Raw genomic sequence first — 20,053 nt, 5'->3', positions numbered from 1 at the left:
CTCAGCTATTTCTGATGCCATCTTTGCTCAAGGAGATGCCCCACATTGGAATATCTTGCTTTGGCATTCAGAATGATAGGAGAAGGTGGGATGGGGTTTCCATGGTGTACAATTACATCTTTGAAGTTCTAAGTTATTTCCAATTTACAGCTCTCATTCTCATTTTCAACATGAAGGCACCAGAAAGAGTTTGAATAGAGAACAAATGTATAGGAGGACCTTGTCCTTGCATATTAGGAGTGTACTTAGAACATCTGATATTTTAAAATTCCCTCTTTTGGAAACCATTGCTCAGAAATGCATGAAAGTTCTCTTGGTGTCAGGTTCTCATTCAACAGAGAACAAATGTCTTCCTTTCCCATCTAAACTTATAAAGTCAATTTAAAGGACTGATCTAAGAGCTCATGCCATACATGGTAAACCAGAATTTGAGGGATCTTTGAAATCTGGCCCAAGCTCTTCCAAAGGAGAGTTGTTAGAATGATAAGCAAGAAACAGGGCAGCTAGTTGGAGATGTAAAAACTTGTCTCATGGCCCTGAAGTAAAAGAAAATAGTCTACATACCACACTCATTATTAGCCTGGTGCATTACATTAGAGAGTTTACAGATGGAAAGTGTTCCTGACACAGCCTGGAAGCTGAGTCCTCTGACTCCAAAGCCACTGATTGCTTTTCATGTTGCCTTGGCCCAGATCAACCTCAGGGCCGTGCCATCCTCCTCCACTTGCCTTGGCTAACAGTATGGTTCCAGTTGCTTTGTGGGCCTGACAGGACTAGAGATCAGAGCCTGTCCTCTGCAGCCACTGTAGGGATGGGAGGTAACCTGGGTAGCAAGGATTGTAAGGCACAATCAGCATCTAAATCAGTTCTCTCCCCTCTAGCCACCCCAGCTCTCCCCAGGCACTCACTGGCATTTTGGATAAATGACTAGGAAAATGGGAGGGTCCTGCTTAATTTTGGTGGTGGGAGAAATGATTTCTTCTGGTTTGTTCTTGTTAGAAGGTTGGAGAAGGCTCAGAAGAGTGGCAGCCAGCTTCCCATCTGCTTATGGAGAAGGAAGGGAACTTTGGGTAAGAGCCAGCCCAGGGGGCTGAAGCGTCTAGTGGTAGATGTGCTGGGGAGAATATGCTGGTAATAGGGAGGGTGGCTGCCACCCAAAAGCCACCTTGATTAGGCGGCTTGGTTGTGAATCCCCATTCATTTGGCAAATCTAGTCTGAGGCTTTAGTCACTGAGACAAGAAATAGGTCGTGTCTCTTCAAAAGCACAAAGCTTGGGAAACCAAGAATGTGAAATTTGCACTCTAGAACCCTCACAGTGTGTTTTTAACACCTGAAGGACCCATAGAGATTGAAAACCCCATTGATGCTATGGGTAAGGTTAAATGACCTGCCCTGTATCATACTACAAATAAGAGAGGGTTAAAAATTGAACCGTAGTGATGTGACTAAGTTTGGAATAGTTCTGAGGTAGAAAAGAATGGAGACAACTGATTGTAAATGATTTTATGGCTTCCAGCAATGCAGTTCACCTGCTTGAAAGGGTAAGTGAGTGGTCTAATATCCTGCCTAGCATACTTGTATCACTAGGCATGTTGGAGTATAGTTTTTTTTCTTGATAGGAACATGGTGGTTTTAAGGGAATGCCCAGCACTGGCTTCTAGTCACCTTAACCATAGCTGTGTACAATGTGCATAATCCTGTTGGGACAGCCAGCATGAGCCACTTCCCATTCCTCCTAGCACATTCATTCAATTTGAAATTCTTAGTGCCTCCTGGCCCCAGGCCCTGGGCTGAGCACCAGAGGTATAATCAATTCTTGGTATAACAGTGTAATGTGATGCCCATTGAGGTCATACTGGGTCACAAAGAAGGAAAGCCCATCAGTTTGGGAGGAAAGTTCAAGGACATACCTGGGCAGAGGCTGAAAGGATGAGTGAGTAAGAAGCATCAGCTCCCATGTGGTCTGCTTACCCAGGTCTTCCTAGACGAGCAGCAGTCACTGGGTAGTGGCTTCCTTCCAGGGAGTTCTACATTGATATAATTTGATTATAGATGAGGGACAGGGGGCCAACACCTGTTATGCTCATTGTAAACAGACTCTAAGATGGGAAAGCTTTTCATGACAATCAGGAAAGCAGAATGATTCTGGCAGCTTGGAGCTCTGGGCTGAGACTAAGATGATGAAGTAGAAGTCCTGCACTGGACACCACAGGTGAGTTTCAGTAATAACAGGGAAAGTAGTTCTGAGGTTGTAGTCTGCTGATAAGATCTCAGTAAAGCCGAAGGTGTAATGCCATTGGTCTTAGGAATAAGCCAAAGGCAGATAAAATGGTAGGCTTATAAAAGAATGTCCTAACAAGAAAAGGGAGTGGGCATGCTGCTGTGTGCTGCATTGGACACTGCTGGACTACTGACTCATGAGTAGAGGGAAAAGCCCAAAACTTAGCAAGTCCAGAAGAGGCAACCAGTTTATTTAGCTGGTCTCCTGTGTGGAATAACAAGGTTAAGGAGTGTTTGGCCTGGATAAGTGTAGTCTCTTCAGGATGTTCTCATGTCTGTGAAGGTTCACCTAGCTGGGCAGAGAAAGCAAAAACACTCTTGGCCTAAAGGCAGAGCAGGTACTACTGAGGGACTCTGGTGATAGCTTAGCCCAATAGCTTCCCCAGCACAGGAAGGAATGAGCTCCCTGTCACTGGATAAGCAAGCAGGAGCTGAGTGGCTTGTTGGGGAGATTGCAAGAGGCTTCCTGCTTCGCCGTTGAGAGGCTGTTCCCAGGAACTTTTCAAGCCTGAGCCTTCAGTTCAATGTGTTTCTGGCTGAAAGGAGCACTCCAGTTCCCCGCAAGTGGGACCTAGTGAGGTTCATGTGACTGTTGGAGTGGGTCTCCCCTCCTCACAGAACGGAGGTTTTGGGCCCTGGGAGATGTGAGGTGGCGAGTAGCACCATACCTGTGCACGGGTGCCACTGTGGGTAACTCTTTATTACCTGGGTCTGTCCGAGTGCCTGTGTGATGGGGAGGTGTAACTAACTGACTTTGCAACTTGGTATGTGTATGTGACTGCATGTGACAGTACAGATGTGAATGTGTGTGTCTGGTATGGCTGCAACTAGGTATAAATAATAACTGGCCACACATGTGAGACTGTGTGGTCGAGTATGATAGTATGCAAATATTTCTATGTCCTAGTAGAGTCTCACACTTGCAATATAGCTAACACTCCACCATGCTTCTGTCAGACCTGTGGCTACAACACTATTTCTATAATCACCTTAATAGCAACTTAGGCTTTATGAGTTTGTACCTTGCTGAGGATCTTTAATCCTTGTGCCATGGACCCCTGGGCCCTGGGAACTGCAGCTCTGCTCCCCAGTTCTGAACTGTAGGCACCTCCAGGAGAGCAGCTTTAGGAGCAAGGGTTGCCTAGGTGACTAACAGACCCAGCATCCATGTCCCCAAGTGCACATCTCTGGAATTCAGCCCCAGTGGCCTTCCCTAGACCCTCTGTAGCTGCTGCTGACTGCTGGGCACTCACTAGAGTGAGGCAATGCCACAGGCTGCCTTGGCCAGAACCAATTTCCTGACTGTGAGCCCAGGTTGACCTTGCACAGCCCTGGGGTCTGAGAGCCACAGCCCACTGTCTTTGCATATGGAACTTCAGCTTATGTCCTGGAATAGAGGACTTTGGGAAACTCCAAGTAAGCCCTCTACCCAGTTTGTCCCAACTTTGAGGCCATGGCCTGATAAGGGAGGTCCCAATCCCATTCCCTCTCACATTTGCCTTCACAATGGAAAAAACTACCCAACAGAAAAAGCACCTTTTTGGGGCCTGGAGGCTTTAGTTCCTGCCCCAGCCCCACCCCAAACACACACTTTATTGGCCAGCCCATGAGTCAGTTAACTTCTCTGTTCCATCAATCTGCTGTTTTCCATCCCAGCGCGTATCAGCTCTGTTGGACACCTGTGACTCAGGCAGGTTTCCCACAAGACTCAAGGGATGAACATCAGCAGGGGATCTTTCTCCAGCCTGACAGCCAAGCCCAGTCTCCAAGAAAGAATACAGGCTACTTTGGTCTATGCACCCACTCTTTATTGTTGCTGGGTCCTGCCCCGGCTGGGGAGGGGAGGGCCTGATGAGCTCCCCATGTTCCAGGAGCCAGCGAGCAAGGCTGAGTGGTGCTTCAAGGCCTGAGCCAGGTGCAGCCGGCCTGAGGCCCAGGTGAGGGCACAGAGCCCTGGGGGAGCGTATGGCGCTGTGTGCGGTGCTAGCCTTTCGGGTCACTGGCTGTGGGCTCCTGGCAGAGCTCATCCATGAACTCAAGGAAGCGGCCTAACTTAGACTGGCCCTTGCTCAGTGCAGGGCGTGCTGGGGGCGGTGCTGTGGCCCCAAACACCGTCTGCAGTGAGCAGTGCACCTGCTGCTGGTAGCGCGCCTGAAACTCCTTCAACAGCCGCTTGGCCTCCAGGTACTGCTGCTGCTTCACCAGCCGCTGCTCCGTCCGCCCGCGCAGGACAGCTCCTGCAGGGAGAGGAGCCAGGAGGGGCATAGGGCTCACCCTGGGTCCACCCAGCCCAAAGCGTCAGGGCATGGGGTCCCCCCAGAATGGGATGGGGTAGGAGGAGGATGTGAAAGGGACTGAAAATGGCTTCCTCAGTGTGGGGCGTTAGGAAGCCAGCAGTGTCCTCTTCTGATTCTTTTGCAAGCCATACTTCTGGTCAGTAAGATGCTATGTGACTTGAGGCCCCTCCCTGCCACACCCCAGGCCTGGTTTCCATCTGCACACAGGAAGACCTGTGGCAGATGCTGAGGGCCCTTCCCGCTCCACACAAGAGCTCTGCCTTATCCCGGCAGATAAGTAAACTTCCAGAGGGCAGGTCCTGGCAGCTGAGGACTGGGGGCAGAGCCGCACCTAGCGGAGCCTCTGTAATGTTCCTGGTGTCCCGCATGCGAATGAGGATGTCATCCAGCAGCTGGGCTCGAGTCTTCCGTGGGGGCGGAATAGGGATCCTCTGGGCCTGACACAGGCAAGAGGGTAGTTAGCCGGATCTCCCACTCAGGCGTCCTGGCCTCACTTCAGAAGATTTCCACAGCAGGCAAGGGAGCACGTGGGGGCACTGGGAAGGTCTGGGCCTTAGAAGGTCCTAAGGTGACAGTCACCCTGTACCTGTGGGGTTCCTGAGGGAATATTCACACTCTGGGAGGTAGAGGCTTACCCGTTTTTCCTTAGGAAGAAAGGGTTTCCAAGGAGTGTTAAGCTTGGGCTTGGGAGAGTGGCTCGGCAGCGGATGCTTCAGCATGTGCTGCAGGGCCTGAGCATTCTTCTGAATTCCTAGAACAAAAAGGCAAGGTTGAGGCCAGGCCCTGCCCCCTCCTCCTGCAGGGCTTCTGCGTCCCTGACTTCTCATTCCCAGTCTCATAGCAGCCCTGGGTAAAAGACTTTGGGAGGCCCCAAGAAAACACGGCTCCCACATCTCTCCCTTATCCATTGCAGTGCCTGAGCTTCCACGTTCATTCAGTGAATACTGGTCCCCTGTGAGCACAGATCCAAATGGAAAAACAGCAGTGGAGCAGGGAAAGGGGGTCCCAATGTAAGCCCATTAACCTGCCAGGGCTCACACCGCAGGGGCTGCCACCCAAGAAAGCAGAGCTGAGCTCCAGTTCTCTGAAACTCCAAGTACTGTCAACACATTCTGGAACAAGGGGCACAGAGAGAGTGCTGCCTCTCTTGCCTCAAACCAAATAGGATTTTGGATGTTCACTTTGGGGCCTAACTAGACTGGGGAGGAGCTCAGGAATCTGACCAGTCTGGTGTTTGTTCATCAAACCCTTCCTAAAGAGATTTTTTCAACCAGGCTGGCTGGAATCTCTAAACAGCTGTGGCTCTGCAAAAATGAATGATGGACCAGACCTGGTGTCCTAGCATGTAGGGCTCCAAACCAGGACACCTTCAGGGGCCCTTGGACAGGAGGCAGCTCCCTGGCCTGGAAAAGAGGTTTGGTGACCCAGCTGCGGCTTTGCCCTGATGTGCTCTGGGCTGTGAAGAAGGCCCCTTGGCTGGAAGCCATTCTCCTCACATACCCTTTGGCTCAGTGAAGGCTGGATCAGGCTTGGCTGTGAGTAGCTCCTCATAGCCATGGTACTTGCTGGGGAGGGAGGCTGGTGGGAGCTTCCTCCGAGGCCTCTTCACCTTTTTGGGAGCTGTGCGTGGTGATCTTTGGTCTTTCTCCTTCATCTCTGAATCATCCTGCAGGATGGATGGAGGCAGCCCAGTCACCTATGCCCATGAAGAAAAACACATTCATTCATTCTGTTAACATTTCTCAGCATCAACTCTGTGCTAATGCTAAAGGCAAGAACCAAAGCTGGGGTGAGAGGAAACAGATGTGAAAATAGACAATAGCCATATATACCTTGGTAAGTGCTGTAACAGAGAGCACAGGGCTTCTGGGTGAGCCCACAGGAAGCCCTAACCTAGCCTGGGGGGCCAGGAAGCTTCCTGGAGAAAGTGCTGCCTTAACCTGAGCTGAGTCTTAAAGAACTAGGAGAGCCATCTGCACGCAGGGTAGGGAGAGGAATGGGCTGCAAGTGATGAGGAAGGAGGACTCTTGCAGGCAGGGAAGAGCATGCACAGATAAGACACAGCAAGTGCATTTGGGAGAACTAAAAATTGGTTGGAAGGCAATAGGCATCTGGAGCAGTAAGCAGGGCCCAGATCAGAAAGGACCTTTACATGCCAAGCTAAGGGTGTTTGTTTTCTGCTTGTATTTTCTTTATTCTCACCATGGTGGCAAGCTGTGGGAGGAGTTTTAAGGGGATGAGTGAACATTGTCTGAATTCACATTTTAGCCCCCCCTGTATTTCACATAGGGATGTAGTTACACCCTTTATTAAAATTTACGGTTGACCAAAGAAGAAAGGAAATATGAACAGATAGATAACAAGTAAAGAGATTGAAATATAATTTTAAAACTTCCCACAAAACAAAGCCAAGGACCAGGCTTCGCTAGACCATTCTGCCAAACATTTAAAGAATTTACACCAGTCCTTCACAAACTTTCTGAAAAATTAGAAAAGAGGGAATGCTCCCTGCTTATAACTCTGAGATATTAGTTACCCTGAACCCAAAACTAGAGAGACATCACAAGAAAGGAAACTATAGACCACAATATCCCTAAGAATGTAACACAGATATCTTCAAAAACTAACAAACTGAATCAGCAACAGATAATAAAGGATTACATACCATGACCAAGTGGGATTTATCCCTGTATGCAAAGTTGCTTTGATGTGGAAATCAATTAATAAACCATATCAATAGATAAAAGACAAATACCATGTGATCATCTCAACAGACACAGAAGAAGCATTTGACAAAATCTAACACCCCTTCATGATAAAAAAAACTCAATAAACTAGGAATAGAAAGAAATTTCCTCAGTCTGATAAAGGATACTTATGGAAAACCCATAGCTAACATCATAATTGATGTGGAAGACTGTAAGTTTTCCCCCTAAGATCAGAAATAAGGATGTCTGCTCTTGCCATTTTTATTCAACATTGTATTAGAGATTATAGCCTGAGTAATCAGGCAATGGCAAATAATCCCACCCACCCCCGCAATAATGGTGACTCATAACTGATTGTATTGCTTTGGCTGCTAGGAAGCTCAGAAATGCAATTTGGCAATACACCACCACTGAGAGCAGCAGTGCACGATGTGCATGTTTGAGTGACAGAATTACCCTTAGACTTATTACTTCCTTTCCTGTTCATATTTTCCTTTCATCCAATTTTCTTGATTATTTTAAATACTTGTTTATGTTCTGCTGTGTTTCAAAAAGGTCCTGATGTAGTTCATAAAGATACTTTTATGCTGTGTGAATGCCTATGTCACTAGAAGTCATCTGTGGAATAAGAAAGAGATAGATGGATAGAGAGAGACATAAATCTTGAAGAGATCTGCAGATTGGAGGGGCAAGATGACATGGGGAGATCAGAGAAGGCAAGGATGGCACAATAACAAAGTTTGGGGGTCCCTGCACACGCTCCAGCCTATGTTTTCCTTTTCCTCCATGTCACCCTTCTGCTGCACTGACACTGAGCCAGCCATTTGTGGCTCGGGCCTGTGCCGTTCTAATTTCCTTCCTCTGTACCCTGCTTCACGCTGCTTACATCTGCCCAGAATGCCATGGCTGCCCACGTTGTCACCTTGTTAACACCTACTCACCTGCAAGCTCAGCTTATTTGAACCTCTTCCAGGATGCCCTCCTGTCTGGGGCAGAAGCTTTCCTCCCTCCTCTGACCTCCCAGCCCCTGGGGCCGCCTCAGACTCCACAATGACTGAGTGCACTGCTCCTGTCCATTGCCCCATGAGACTGAGGACATGTTCAGAGCAGGACCCATGTTTTATCCATCTGTGTCCCCAGGATTCAGGCAGCCTTTCAGCTGCCAGGACACATCAGCAGTGGGATGGCCTTGAGCAGACAGGCAGAGGCAGTACAAACCCTTCTGGAAAACTGGTCAGAACCACAGGCCCCAGCTGGACCCTCAGGACCAGGACTTTCCTCGGGATGTCTCTGCCAGCAGCTGTGGTCAGTGGCTCTCTCAGAAGGGGCTTGCAGTTCCTGTCAGAAGGGCTGCCTTCTGGTTTCCAGACCTGCTGTGTGCTTACTTCCAGCTGCCTACAGCCGTCCAGCCACCTAAGGGCTGTGCAGGAGCCTCTGGGGCTAGGAATGGGGCAGGGGTGGGAGGGTCTGGATCCAGCACCTGGGTCAGGAATATACAGTCTGTGCTCTTGGTATCCTCCTCTGACTGGTGCTCTGGGCTGAGGTGGCCTTCTGTGTCGCTCCGGCAGGGTGTGATCTCTTCACTATGCACAGTGGAGTCAGAGCAGATGGGAGGCAGTGGCACAGATGTCTGGTGGGACAGAGAAAGGCCCCATATGCCCTCAGCAGGCATCTCCAGCTCCAGAGAGGCGTTTTGGACAGTGGACAGCTCTTTAATTGTGTCTGCCTCTGACTGTAACATCTTCTTTGAGGGAGACTTGATTGTGGTCACAGGTGGGTGACAGAGCCTCAGTGGCTGCTTTGGCACCTTTGGGACTTGGGTTTTCACCTGTCATGGGAGAAGGGCCAGGTCAGTTTGCTGCCTGATCAGAGTTTCTCCTCCTGGACCTCACCAGCCTAAGGTCACTCTGTAGAGCAGTCAGAGCAGTAGGTGAGGGCTCTCAAGGGGAGGGAGGGAGCAAAATCCACTTAATTAGGCCTCTAGAATGTACCCCATACATAGGTTATTTTATTTATACCTCAAACTACCCAGTGACAAATTATCCTTATTTCATGCAAGAGGAAATTGGGGCTCAGAAGGGTAAAATGACTTGTCCAAGGCCCAGAGTTATTCAGTGGCAAAGCCCGGTCCATCTAATTCCTGCCATTCCAGGCTTCGTTCTCATCCCTGATCATCATATCACTCCGGCTCCCCGTAGCCTTGTTCTTCTGCTAACACAGTGCCCCTGACTTTCCTCCTTGGAGGGCCTGGGGGAGATGGTCCTGCATTTTCTGGAAGGCATCCACACCCCGCCCATCTCTGGATGCTGGTCCCTGCAGCTTAAATAAAGCTTCATGAGGCAAATATCTCTCAGGGTTCAGGACCAAGGACATAACTGTTTTCGGGTTGAAATGCTCGGCTCCCTTAACTAGCAAAAGGGTACCATTATCCCTCCATCTTCTTTTGCCTCAGCTGCCAGGAGGGAACCATGCACACAGTTTCCCTCCGCTGAGCTATTTTTCCTCTCCTCCCGAGTTCCATGAGGGATTGCTTTATTTATTGTGAAAGGTATGTGGTCCACTTATGTCTCCACTTTGACAGACCACATAGTATAGTGGAAAGATCCCAAATTCTGGAATAAAGTTCTATCCTTTGTGCTTCCATTTCTGGGAAATGAGAGAATAGGCCCAGCCCTGCCTATATTGTAGAGTTCTCCCAAGTGAGATGTGTACAAATGCACCCAAACAGACTAAGGAGTGAGAAGGATGACTGTTTTATAAAATGAGGTTTTGTGTTAAAGAAAACATTCTTTTTTGAAAACATGTTGGCTCGAGCAGAGGGACACAAAGTCTGTTTTCAGAGCCCATGCATCAGCATCAAGAACACCCAAGTGCCATCATTTGCTGGCTGCTGGGGAAAAGGCAACATTTGTTCCTCCTCTCACAGGTCTGTGCTAGGGCGCTGAGGGCAACGCTCTTTCTCCCATGACCACTTTCCCAGCCCATTTCCAAGGAAAGCCTGGATGATCTATCATTGATTAGAGGCTGACAGCCACTGGACCTTGTCCCTGGTAAGCTGAATGGCTGAGCAGCAACGGCAAACTGGTTTATCTTCCACTTGAGCTCTCATATATCAAGGGTTCACACGGCTCCTTGGTTACGCATTGCGTGGGTCTGGGCCTGCTCTGGCAGGTTCTCCACTCACTGTGTCCTGTCCGTGCCTAGTATGAGGGAGGGCGAGCAGCCTTTGTCCATGCAACTGATGGTAAGAGGCCCAGGTGTCTGCTTTGTATATCTAGCCCATCTCTGTGGGCACACTGGGGAGATACAGGCCGTCTCCAACCTAGCTAAAGGCCTGTGCTTCATTCTGTAGTCTGTCCTGCACTGAAGGTTAGACAGACTCTGCCTAGATTAACAAAGCACAGAGTTGCTCTCATTTGGCCACTGGTGTTTGCGTTTATCCTCTATTTGTCGGAACCTTAGAGGTTCGCCTGGGCCCAAACACTAACATTTAATAAGTTATCTCACCTCTCTGAGCCTGTTTCCTTGCCTGTCAAGAGATTACGGGACCATGTGAACAAGTGCTCCGAGTACTAGGTATGGGGTGCTCTGTGCCCTGAGAGAGGCTAGGTACTTAGCATCTGGCTCACTGTGACCTGCCCCTCTCCAGCTGCCTGATGGGAAGGGGGGTAATAAGGTCCTGAGAGGAGGAAACAGTCACAGGGAAGATGATGGAAACCTTTGGGTTTCCGTCTATTTCTGGCTAGGATATTGCTTTGTTCCTCTGTGGGCTGCAGAAAAGAGCTTGGCTGGTCAGAGGCAGGCTGTAGAGGGGTATACAGGATTAACTGCATTTAACTGTTGGGATCAGCAATGCTCAGCCCAGGATTTGACTATAGGAAGACTTAAGCTCAGGAGTGAGGAGCAATTCACAGAAATTTCTGAAGTCCTTTGGATAAAAGAAGGACTGGACTTACTGTACAGCATCCCAGAAGGTAAGTCCAAGAGCACTGGCTGGGGGAGACGCAGAGGAGCAGACTGCTCTCAGCACGAGGAAATGCTTCCTAAGATTCAGGCAGAAGATAGTATTCTAAGCCTGGAGTAGCCTCCACAGTCACCACAGGTGACTATGGCCTGTGTGAGAGATTTGGAGCCGAGAAGCTGAAGCTCAGAGAGTGAAACTCTTGCCCACTTTGAAAGTGATGGAACCACATTCATACCTGGCTTTTGACTGATTTCTCCCCACTTTTCCACAGATCCTTCTCTAGGCCTCAGTTTCTCTATAAAATCAGGTCACATAAATAACCTCCAAGGCTTCTTTCCAATCTGACTTTTGGGTCTCTGACTGGCTGTCCCGGCTCTATGCATATGTGAAAGAGCAAGGGAAGAAAACAGCACTGCTGCCACAGACCCTCGGAGGGGTTCCAGGCATTGTGGGGACGAGCGGCTCTACAGCCACGTAAGTCTGCACGCAGCAACTCCACTCCTTCTGGGGCTGGGGGTCCTGCCTTGGAAGCCTTACCTTCCACGAGTCCTTCTGAGGCATCAAAATATGATGCTTAGCCTTTACTATCTTCCTTCGTATTAAGTGGATCCCCAGTCGCTCCTGGAGGAAGCTTTTCAGTAGTGGAAGGACCCCTGGAGCCATGATGGGAGAATAAGATTACCATTAGCTAACATTTACTGAGGACTTACTATATGCCAGGAACTGTTCAAATTGCTGTACATGTGTTAATTTACTTAATTCTCACACCAACTCTAGGAGGTAGGTACCTATATTATTCCCATTCAGTAGGTGAGAAAACTGAGGCACAGAGAGTTAAGAAATTTGCCCAAGGCAACAAAGACGGTGTGCAGCAAGGGTTAGAACTCTGCTGACGGCACCCCAGGGCTAGGGTTCTAAAATGTCTCCAGTGGCTGCATCTTGAACAGTGAGCTCCACCAGGGCCACAATGCCCACTGCATTCCATGTGCTCTGGGAGGGAGGGCCCCGCACTCCGCCCAGCTGGGAAGTGCGAAATAAGGCCACAACAGACCTGCTCCACAGAGCAGGGTGTCCGTTAAATGGCTCACGTGGATCTAGATCATTTTGTACTCCATTTCCAGCAGTGCCTCTTCCTTGCTGTGTGACCTTGGGTATATGATGAACCTCCCTGATCCTGTTTCCTTCACTGTGCATGGGGACAATAATGCCTGCCTCACAGCTTGCCATCAGGATGAGCTGGTGCAGAGCAAGTGCCCAGCAGTGTCTGCTGTTTTCTCCCTTCCCCAATGCACCATGAACCTTCTCCTCCCATAACACAGCAGAACCCAGGGCTTGGCATCGATGAGGTGGGGATGAGGGTGCCCACATCTCTTTCTGGGCACTCACTGGGTTAGGGGGCAGGTATGTGGACCCCGTACCTCGTGTGTGGGCCACCAGAGGGTTGTTATGAAAGATGAGCTCGCAGAGAGATGGGAAGAGAGCTGCTGGCAGGATGGACTCTTCCTTTGAGATCTGTAAGGAATGCAGGAGAGAGCAAGCATCGTGTCGACTCTGCCCCTTGTCTCTGCCCAAGTGCTTTCAGCCTCCACACTGTAGGGCTACGTACTTGCAAGGACTGAGGTGTGGCCAGGGAAGTGATCTGCTGTGATGGGACTCACTGCTGGGCAGCATGTCATCCCTGCAGTTCCCCTTGCTCACACCCAGAATACCTTGCCCCTCCTGCCCAATTCCACCATCTCTGTTCTACATTTGAAAGTTAAGAATTTTTGTCTCTTCCCCACATTGGATATGTAGCCTATACCAAATACTGAGGATGTTGGTGACAAAATAGAAACCAACACATACAGCACGCGTCTCATAAGGAGTCTAGAGGTGTGGCAGGACATTCACTTGGACTTCAGGACACACCTGTTTGACACCTCACCTTCCTCAATGCACCCTCCACACACTCCTCAGTCTGTCAACAGCACTCCTGATGGTTTCTCACTGAGCCTGCCCTGGGCACTGATCTGGGGAGGGATAGGGGACAGGAGGTCAGGGGGAACACACTCATCTAAGGGACAGGCAGAGCCAATGGTAAGGCAGACCTCCTGGCTTTCTGGGGCCCACAGGCTGCTCCATCCTGTGATGTCAGCCTCTAAAGGACAAAAAATACACAATCGTTGTTAAGCAAAGTGGCTAGAAAACCTGGGGACTACCTTGGGAGAGTGTCTATTAGCACTGGGAAGAGTATCAGAGCCGCCAGTGTCAGAGCGGCCAGGAGTGAGGCTGTGGCCTTTCAGCTGCCTGGACACATGGGAAGGTGCCGAGTGAGACTCGGGACTCACAGAATGCACTGAGGTCTGAGGGCTGGGGCAGAGCCAGCACTTCAGTTTGGCTTCTCTGGAGCCTCACTGAGTAGTACTAGATGCCACTGGGCAATTAACTTATTTATTCTCTTTCATTTTTGTTCATTCAATCAACAAATAGTTCCTGAATGCCTACATGTGCCAAGCACTGGGTTGGGAACAAGCAAAACAGAACTCCTGTCCTCAAGTAGCATGGCCTCGTCCTTGGGGAGCCTATTAGATGGATTTTTAGAAACATGAGGACCTAAATCTGACAAGACTTGGTAATGGTAATGGATTAGATACAGGGGAGAGGAGGGATGTAAAAGAGAAATATCAAGGACAACAACCAGGCTTTGGCTTGAGTAACAGGTTGGATGATAGAGGTATTCATTAAGATGTGGAACAATGCAAGAACACCAAATTTGAAGGGAAACATCATGAATTCACTTGGGATATGTGTACTCTGGAGGTACCTTTGGGACCACTGAGTAGAGATTCAAGTAGGCAGTGGGTATACTGGTCTGGAGGACAGAGAGGTCTGAATTAGAGTTAGAGCTTTGTATGCCACTGTTCACGGGCCAATTAGTATGGGAAGCCATCCCTGCAGAGAGAGTAGAGAGTGACAGAAAAAAGGGACTGGGAGTAGGCTTTGAGGGACTCTACCATTTGATCACCTCGACCAGGGGTTGACTCATCTTTTCTGTCAAGGTCCAGATAGTAAATATTTTAGGTTTTGCAGGCCACACAGTCTCTCTCACAGCTACTCAACTTTGTTACTGTACAAAAGCAGCCATAGACAATTCATGAACAAGTAAGTGTGGTGGCTCTTTTCCAAAAAGACTTTCTTTATGGACTCTGAAATTTGGATTTCATATACTTTTAATGGGTCATGAGATATTATCCTTCTTTTTATTTTTTTCAACCATTTAAACATGTAAGAATCACTCTTAGCTTGAAGGCTGTACAAAAACCAAGGCAGCAGCTACAGATAGAGCAGTGGGTCAAATCTAGGCCTCTTATATATTCAATAAAGTTTCACTGGAACACTGCCATGCTTAGTCATTTACATAGTACCTTTTGTGCTGCAAGGGCAGAGCTGGGTAATTACAACAGAGTAATATATTTACTATCTGGCCCCTTACAGAAAATGTTTGTTGACTTCTTATCTGGACTCTAGAGGAGGGGAGGATGAACCTACATAGAAACCTAATGTGTCAATAAGTAACTACAATGGTGGTTAAAGAGGGTGCTGGGTCTCTTGTATGCAAATCAGGTGGTCAAGCACCAATCATGACAGAATGCAGATGAAGAATTTAATTTAATTTTATCAGGATGCAATTCCATCTACCCAAATCAGGTGGCTAAAAAGTTGAAGAAAGTTACAATTGAAACTGGTAGAAAGTTGAAAGATACCCAGCACATGTGTGTCAAATTTTTGGTGAAATTAAGTCCCAGCTGAGAGATACGGTCTTAGGATTCTGGCTGATGCGATTTTGTAAACAACAGTTGGCCAGCAGGCTAGCCTGTTACCTATAAGGTGAGCTAAAGCCCCCTTGAAATAAATTCAGGTTCCAATGAAATTGAAACTTCTGCTCATTTTCACTGGATTAAGGCAAATATAACTTAATCTGTCAAATTTATGAACTAAGTAAATTATGAGTTAAAGGCTTAGTGAAAGTAATTATTTTATTTTTGACATGAAAATTACTAGATTTCTGAATGAATATTCTAGATGTACAAGTTCTGTTTGAAGGCAGAATTGGTTTTGAATCTTAACTTTAATGAACTGAATATTAATTTCAATACAGGAGTGTGAGTATTGACATGAACAAAATGATCACGAGGAAAGAGTTGTAAGCAAAATAAAGCCCTGGCCCTCAAAAAAAACCAAAACCGTATGTTGCGGCAATAGGCAACTGATAAGAGACAGACATGGCATGAAGGAAATATCATTTGAAAACTCAAGTGAGAATGTAGAAAAATGGAAAGAGTGTTGCTCCCTCCTAACAACAAGAAAAAAATTGAATAACCTACAACATCATAAGTTTTCTTGAGTCCAACAGAGAGCTAAGGTCTCAGGGCAATCAAGTGGGCTGAAATCTGAGGAAAGAGAGGCACCTCCACGGAGAGCTGGGACTCAGACACTGGCTCCCCTGAAGCAGACGCGGGAGGAAGAGATGGTGAGGGCTATACAAACATTTAAGATGAGGGCAGTTAAAATTTTTAATAAATTGCTAACAGCCAAGTGTGGGCTACAGTAAGAGAAGAGAACTTGTGAGAGCTGCAGACATAGGGGAATTCATACCCACATACGTGCAAGAGACTGGATGAAGGGAGGGAGCTTGGAGAAAGCCTCCTTGGGGCCCAGGCCTGGAGGAGCGCACGGCCACTGTAGGGAAGACAGGAAGGCTTGTCAGCCCTTCTCCCTTGCAAAAGCCTTATGTTTTTGAGGAAGGTCAGCAAACTGTGTGGCCCAGATCCCTGCATCTGGGGGAGCAAAAAGATTAAAACCTGCTACTCCTGGGGTAGGGGCAGGAAACCAACTGGGGCCCACTACATTAGAGGTCTCCTACTGCTGGGAAAGGGGAGGACCACTGAGAAAGGCTCGTCCTTGAGACCTAGGAACCCAGGGCCTACCTAAGATTGGAGCTGGACCCTCCCTTTGGCCCCCTACCACCAGACAAACAAGCACTTAGTAACAAGCAGAAGCAGTCTGCTGCTGGGGGAGGAACAAGAGTGTGGAGATAAACCCCTCTAAGGTGTAGGAACACAGGGGAGGCTGAAGCTGAGAACAGAGCAGGAACACTGAGAAAAATGCTCTTTGCATCCCAGCAAGAACCAACCGTATGCTGTTTCAAAGAGATGCACTTGAAATACAAAGCTGTAAATAGGTTGGCAGTAAAAAGATTCCTGGAAAGAGATAAATCATGCAAATAATAAGCATAAGAAAGCAGTGTCTGTATCAAAAGACAAAATAGACATCAACAAGGAGAATCACTAGAGGCAAAGGGATACAAGTCATAATAATAAAAGATCAACATGTTAGGTAGATATAAAAATTCTAAATGTATATGTAGTACAGCTTCAAAATACATGCAGCAAAAACTGACAGAACTAAAGGAAGAAATAAACCAATCCATAATCATGCCTAGAGATTTTAACTCAGTAACTGATGCAACAAGTAGACAAAACAATAGTACAGAAAAGACCTGAGTGGCTCTATCAACCACCTTAACTTAATGTTTAAGGTATTTAGAGTACATTACCTCCCAAAACTGCTGAATACACATTTTTTTCTAAGTGCACACAGAATGTTTATCAAGATAGAATGGTGGATCATAAACAAGTTGGAACAAAATTCAGAGGATGAAATCTTACAGATTGTTTCTTACATAGTAAAATTAAATTAAAAATAAACAAATATGACATCTAGAAGATCGCTGTCTATTTGGGAATTAACACACTTCAGAACAAAGATCAAAGAAGAAATCACAACAAAAATTTTAAATATTTTAGTTGAATGAAGATAAAAACACAAATCACAATTTGTAGGATACAGCTAAAATAGTGCTTAGAGAAGAAATGTATAGTTTTTACATGGTAATATTAAAAGAAGAAAGATCTAAACCAATAATGTAAAATTATACTACTTAGGAAACTAGAAAAAAAGCAGATTAAACTCACTGTGAGTAGAAGGACAGAAATAAAGTTATGAGCAGAAATGAATGAAATGGAAAGCAGGCAAATAATAGAGAAATCCAGTGAACTAGCAGCTAGTTTAGTTTAACAAAAAACGTCAGTAAAAGGGATAACTTCTAACTATTTTGGGTCAGTAAGAGAAACCCATAAGTAAGAGGGACCCATAATTCATCTGCAGTCCACAGATTTTCGACAAGGGTAAGAAAACCATTCAGTGGGAAAATAATAGTCTTTTCAATAAATGGTGTTGAGGAAACTGCATATCCACATACACAAGATCTCTCTACCTCACACCATATACAAAGATTAACTCAAAATAGATCACAGACCTAAATGTCAGAGCTAAAATTATAAAACTGTAAGAGGAAAATAGGGAGTTTAGTGTACCACCTGCGTGCCTTGGAAGGGAGGTAAGCTTCGTGCCTTCAAAGGGAGGTAAGCAGGGTACCTTAGCAGTTGCCTACATTTCAGACTTGAGCAGAGTTTAATTACTGGGATTTACAGGAAGTCAAACAATACATGGATATTAGAAAAACATGTTACGGAAAAACATGTTGAATTGTCCCATGGACTTTACATCTGCTGTTATCTTTGACTAGAATGCTTCTCACTTCACTCTATCCCCGCACTTCACTTCACCATATCCACTGATTCAGATCTCAATTTAAACACCACTCTCTCGAGAACCTTCTTTGATCCCAATTAGGTTAGATCCCCCTGGTCATATATTTCATAGCACTGTGAATTTCTTCAGAACACTAAGTATGCTTATGTTGTGATTATCTGTCCAGCATCAGTCTTCCCTGTAGGTGACAAGCTCCACAAGGGCAGAGGCCCAATCTTTCTCTGCACATCTGTATACCCGTGTTTAGCCCAGAGGCTGGCACACGGTTAAGTGTTAAATAAATATCTGTGACTGAATGGATGGACTCCTGCCTTGGCCTGCACTCTCTCCTCTTACCCCAGCCTGAGAATTCCTGAGCCTGCGTATCTGTAATGCAGGGAGTTGGCGTGCATTTAGGCCAGGGCAGCTTTCACCCACCCTCCCATCCGTGCTGCTGAGAATGTGGGTAGAGAAGCAAAGTCACCTTGTTGTCGGCCAAGCTAAGGTACCTCAGCTCTGGAAAGGGCGGGGTCAGCATCTGGTTCCTGGCCTTCAGTGACTTCACGGGAAGAATCTTGAATATGGGAGGCAGTCCACATACTTTGGTTGTCTTAGAAGGGAAAAAAGGTCAAAGTGCTCCGATGATATGAAATTGAATGCTGCCAAGGGCCAACAGACCCTTCCTGTGGAGTGTGGTGGAAAGAATGACCATTCTAGACACGCCTGGCCGAAAAAGACATCTAGGGTCAGAGGGGGAGATGTCACCAGGGGCCCAGAGCTCTGGCTCCAAGCTCTCTGAGGTCTCATGGTGAGCTAATTCCCTGGCACTCAAAGTTCCAGTTTTAATTTTCTGAGGTGAAAGGATAACACAGCAGTGGTGCAGACATCAGAGGTGCTTTGCCCCCACCTCCCACTTCTGTTCTAGAACAAGTTATCCTGAACTGGCCCTTCCTTGTATGCAGTTGGGCTAAAATTTCTCCGAAAGGCAGAGGGGCAGGTGCTGGCGCTGTGAAGGGGACCTTTCCTAGCAGGGAGATGCAGAGCAGGAGTGACCTTGGCCTGGAACACCTGGTCTGAAGGGCTATATCACATCCAGCAGTGGAGGCTCTTCATTCCAGGGTAAAATTATAGCTAAGCCTGGGTGACTGCAGGCAGGCCTTGGGGCCTGACAGTGGCACAGTGCACCTCGGTCATGAGGACCCCGTGGTTTTCAGCACCAACTCCCCTGCTTCAAGTTCAACATGTTTGACCAAGCAGAAAATGGAAGATGCTGGAATAACTCTGCCTAACTCAATACACTGATTCCTTGAGTAAGATGGGACCAAAGGATATTACAGGGTAGATCCTGGGCTAATAATTGGGTTCAGATGAACCAGATTAGGTTCTAAGCTCCATTAATTGCTGTATAATCTTGAGCAAATCACTTAAATTTCACTTGTTCATTCAATGAACATTTGTAGAGCACCTACTCTGGGCCAACTATTTTGTGCTCTCCTGGGGTCCAACCTGTACAGCCCACAGAGGTTGGACAGGTGAGTCATTGGTGAAAGTAAAACAAAAATCAGTGATGGTGCTTATATGACTCTCTTCTCCAGGTGACCTGAGAAAGTGGAATGTGGTGGCAGCTGGTAAGGCATTCTCCTCAACTGTGTAAGTCCCTATCCAGAGCAAGGCTGTGTGAGCTGAAGGGCACAAGTCAGACTGGAGCACAGAGAAGAGGCCAGAGAGTCAGGTCTGGGGGTATCTGGCACTGTCCAGGGCACCAGTGTCCCATCCTGAGGGCATGACTGGCCCTGCTGGGAACAGAGCGGGCCCTGTCTTGGAGATGCATCTGACCTGTACAGAAAGAGGCAGCTAAACTTTCTATGTTCACTCCCCAACTCACTCTCCACATTCTCAGATGCCGGACAACTGGGATCTGAGCACCTAGCGACCTCCCAATTATCTCTGACTTCCGTGGTGGACTGTTTAATGGCTGCAAGCCCCTCTATCCCATATATATGCCCTTTTGTAGTGTGACCCTGCCTTGGAGGTGGAGTCTGTATCTCTACCCCCTTGAAACTAGACTGGCTATAGGATAATAAAGAATTTTTCTGATCTTTATCTTGGGTTCTTGGCACTGAGCTTCTAAAAGCCTTGGAAATTCCTGAATGATAGGAATGCCTTTGTT

General features: G+C 47.4%; 1 protein-coding gene across 2 annotated transcripts in view; it reads right to left on the bottom strand.

The window, feature by feature from the left end:
- Positions 1 to 83: 83 nt before the first annotated feature.
- XRRA1 (X-ray radiation resistance associated 1) overlaps positions 84 to 20,053 on the bottom strand; it is a 64,816-nt gene continuing 44,846 nt past the window's right edge. The window contains exons 13-20 of one of the 2 annotated variants that reach the window (XM_073216012.1): positions 18,368 to 18,493; positions 12,669 to 12,762; positions 11,788 to 11,903; positions 8,767 to 9,114; positions 6,079 to 6,274; positions 5,214 to 5,329; positions 4,910 to 5,015; positions 84 to 4,518 (exon numbers count right to left, since the gene is read on the bottom strand). In XM_073216012.1, coding sequence (XP_073072113.1) covers positions 4,265 to 4,518; positions 4,910 to 5,015; positions 5,214 to 5,329; positions 6,079 to 6,274; positions 8,767 to 9,114; positions 11,788 to 11,903; positions 12,669 to 12,762; positions 18,368 to 18,493 — 1,356 coding nt within the window. In that variant the 3' untranslated portion in view covers positions 84 to 4,264. The remainder of the gene's footprint in view (positions 4,519 to 4,909; positions 5,016 to 5,213; positions 5,330 to 6,078; positions 6,275 to 8,766; positions 9,115 to 11,787; positions 11,904 to 12,668; positions 12,763 to 18,367; positions 18,494 to 20,053) is intronic. The other variant, XM_037026180.2, reaches the window with a different exon arrangement.

The sequence above is a fragment of the Manis javanica genome, chromosome 11 (genome assembly GCF_040802235.1).
Source record: "Manis javanica isolate MJ-LG chromosome 11, MJ_LKY, whole genome shotgun sequence".
Classification (NCBI taxonomy): Eukaryota; Metazoa; Chordata; class Mammalia; order Pholidota; family Manidae; genus Manis; species Manis javanica.
The sequence above is the reverse complement of the archived record's forward strand: the minus strand, read 5'-3'. Positions and strand labels throughout refer to the sequence as shown.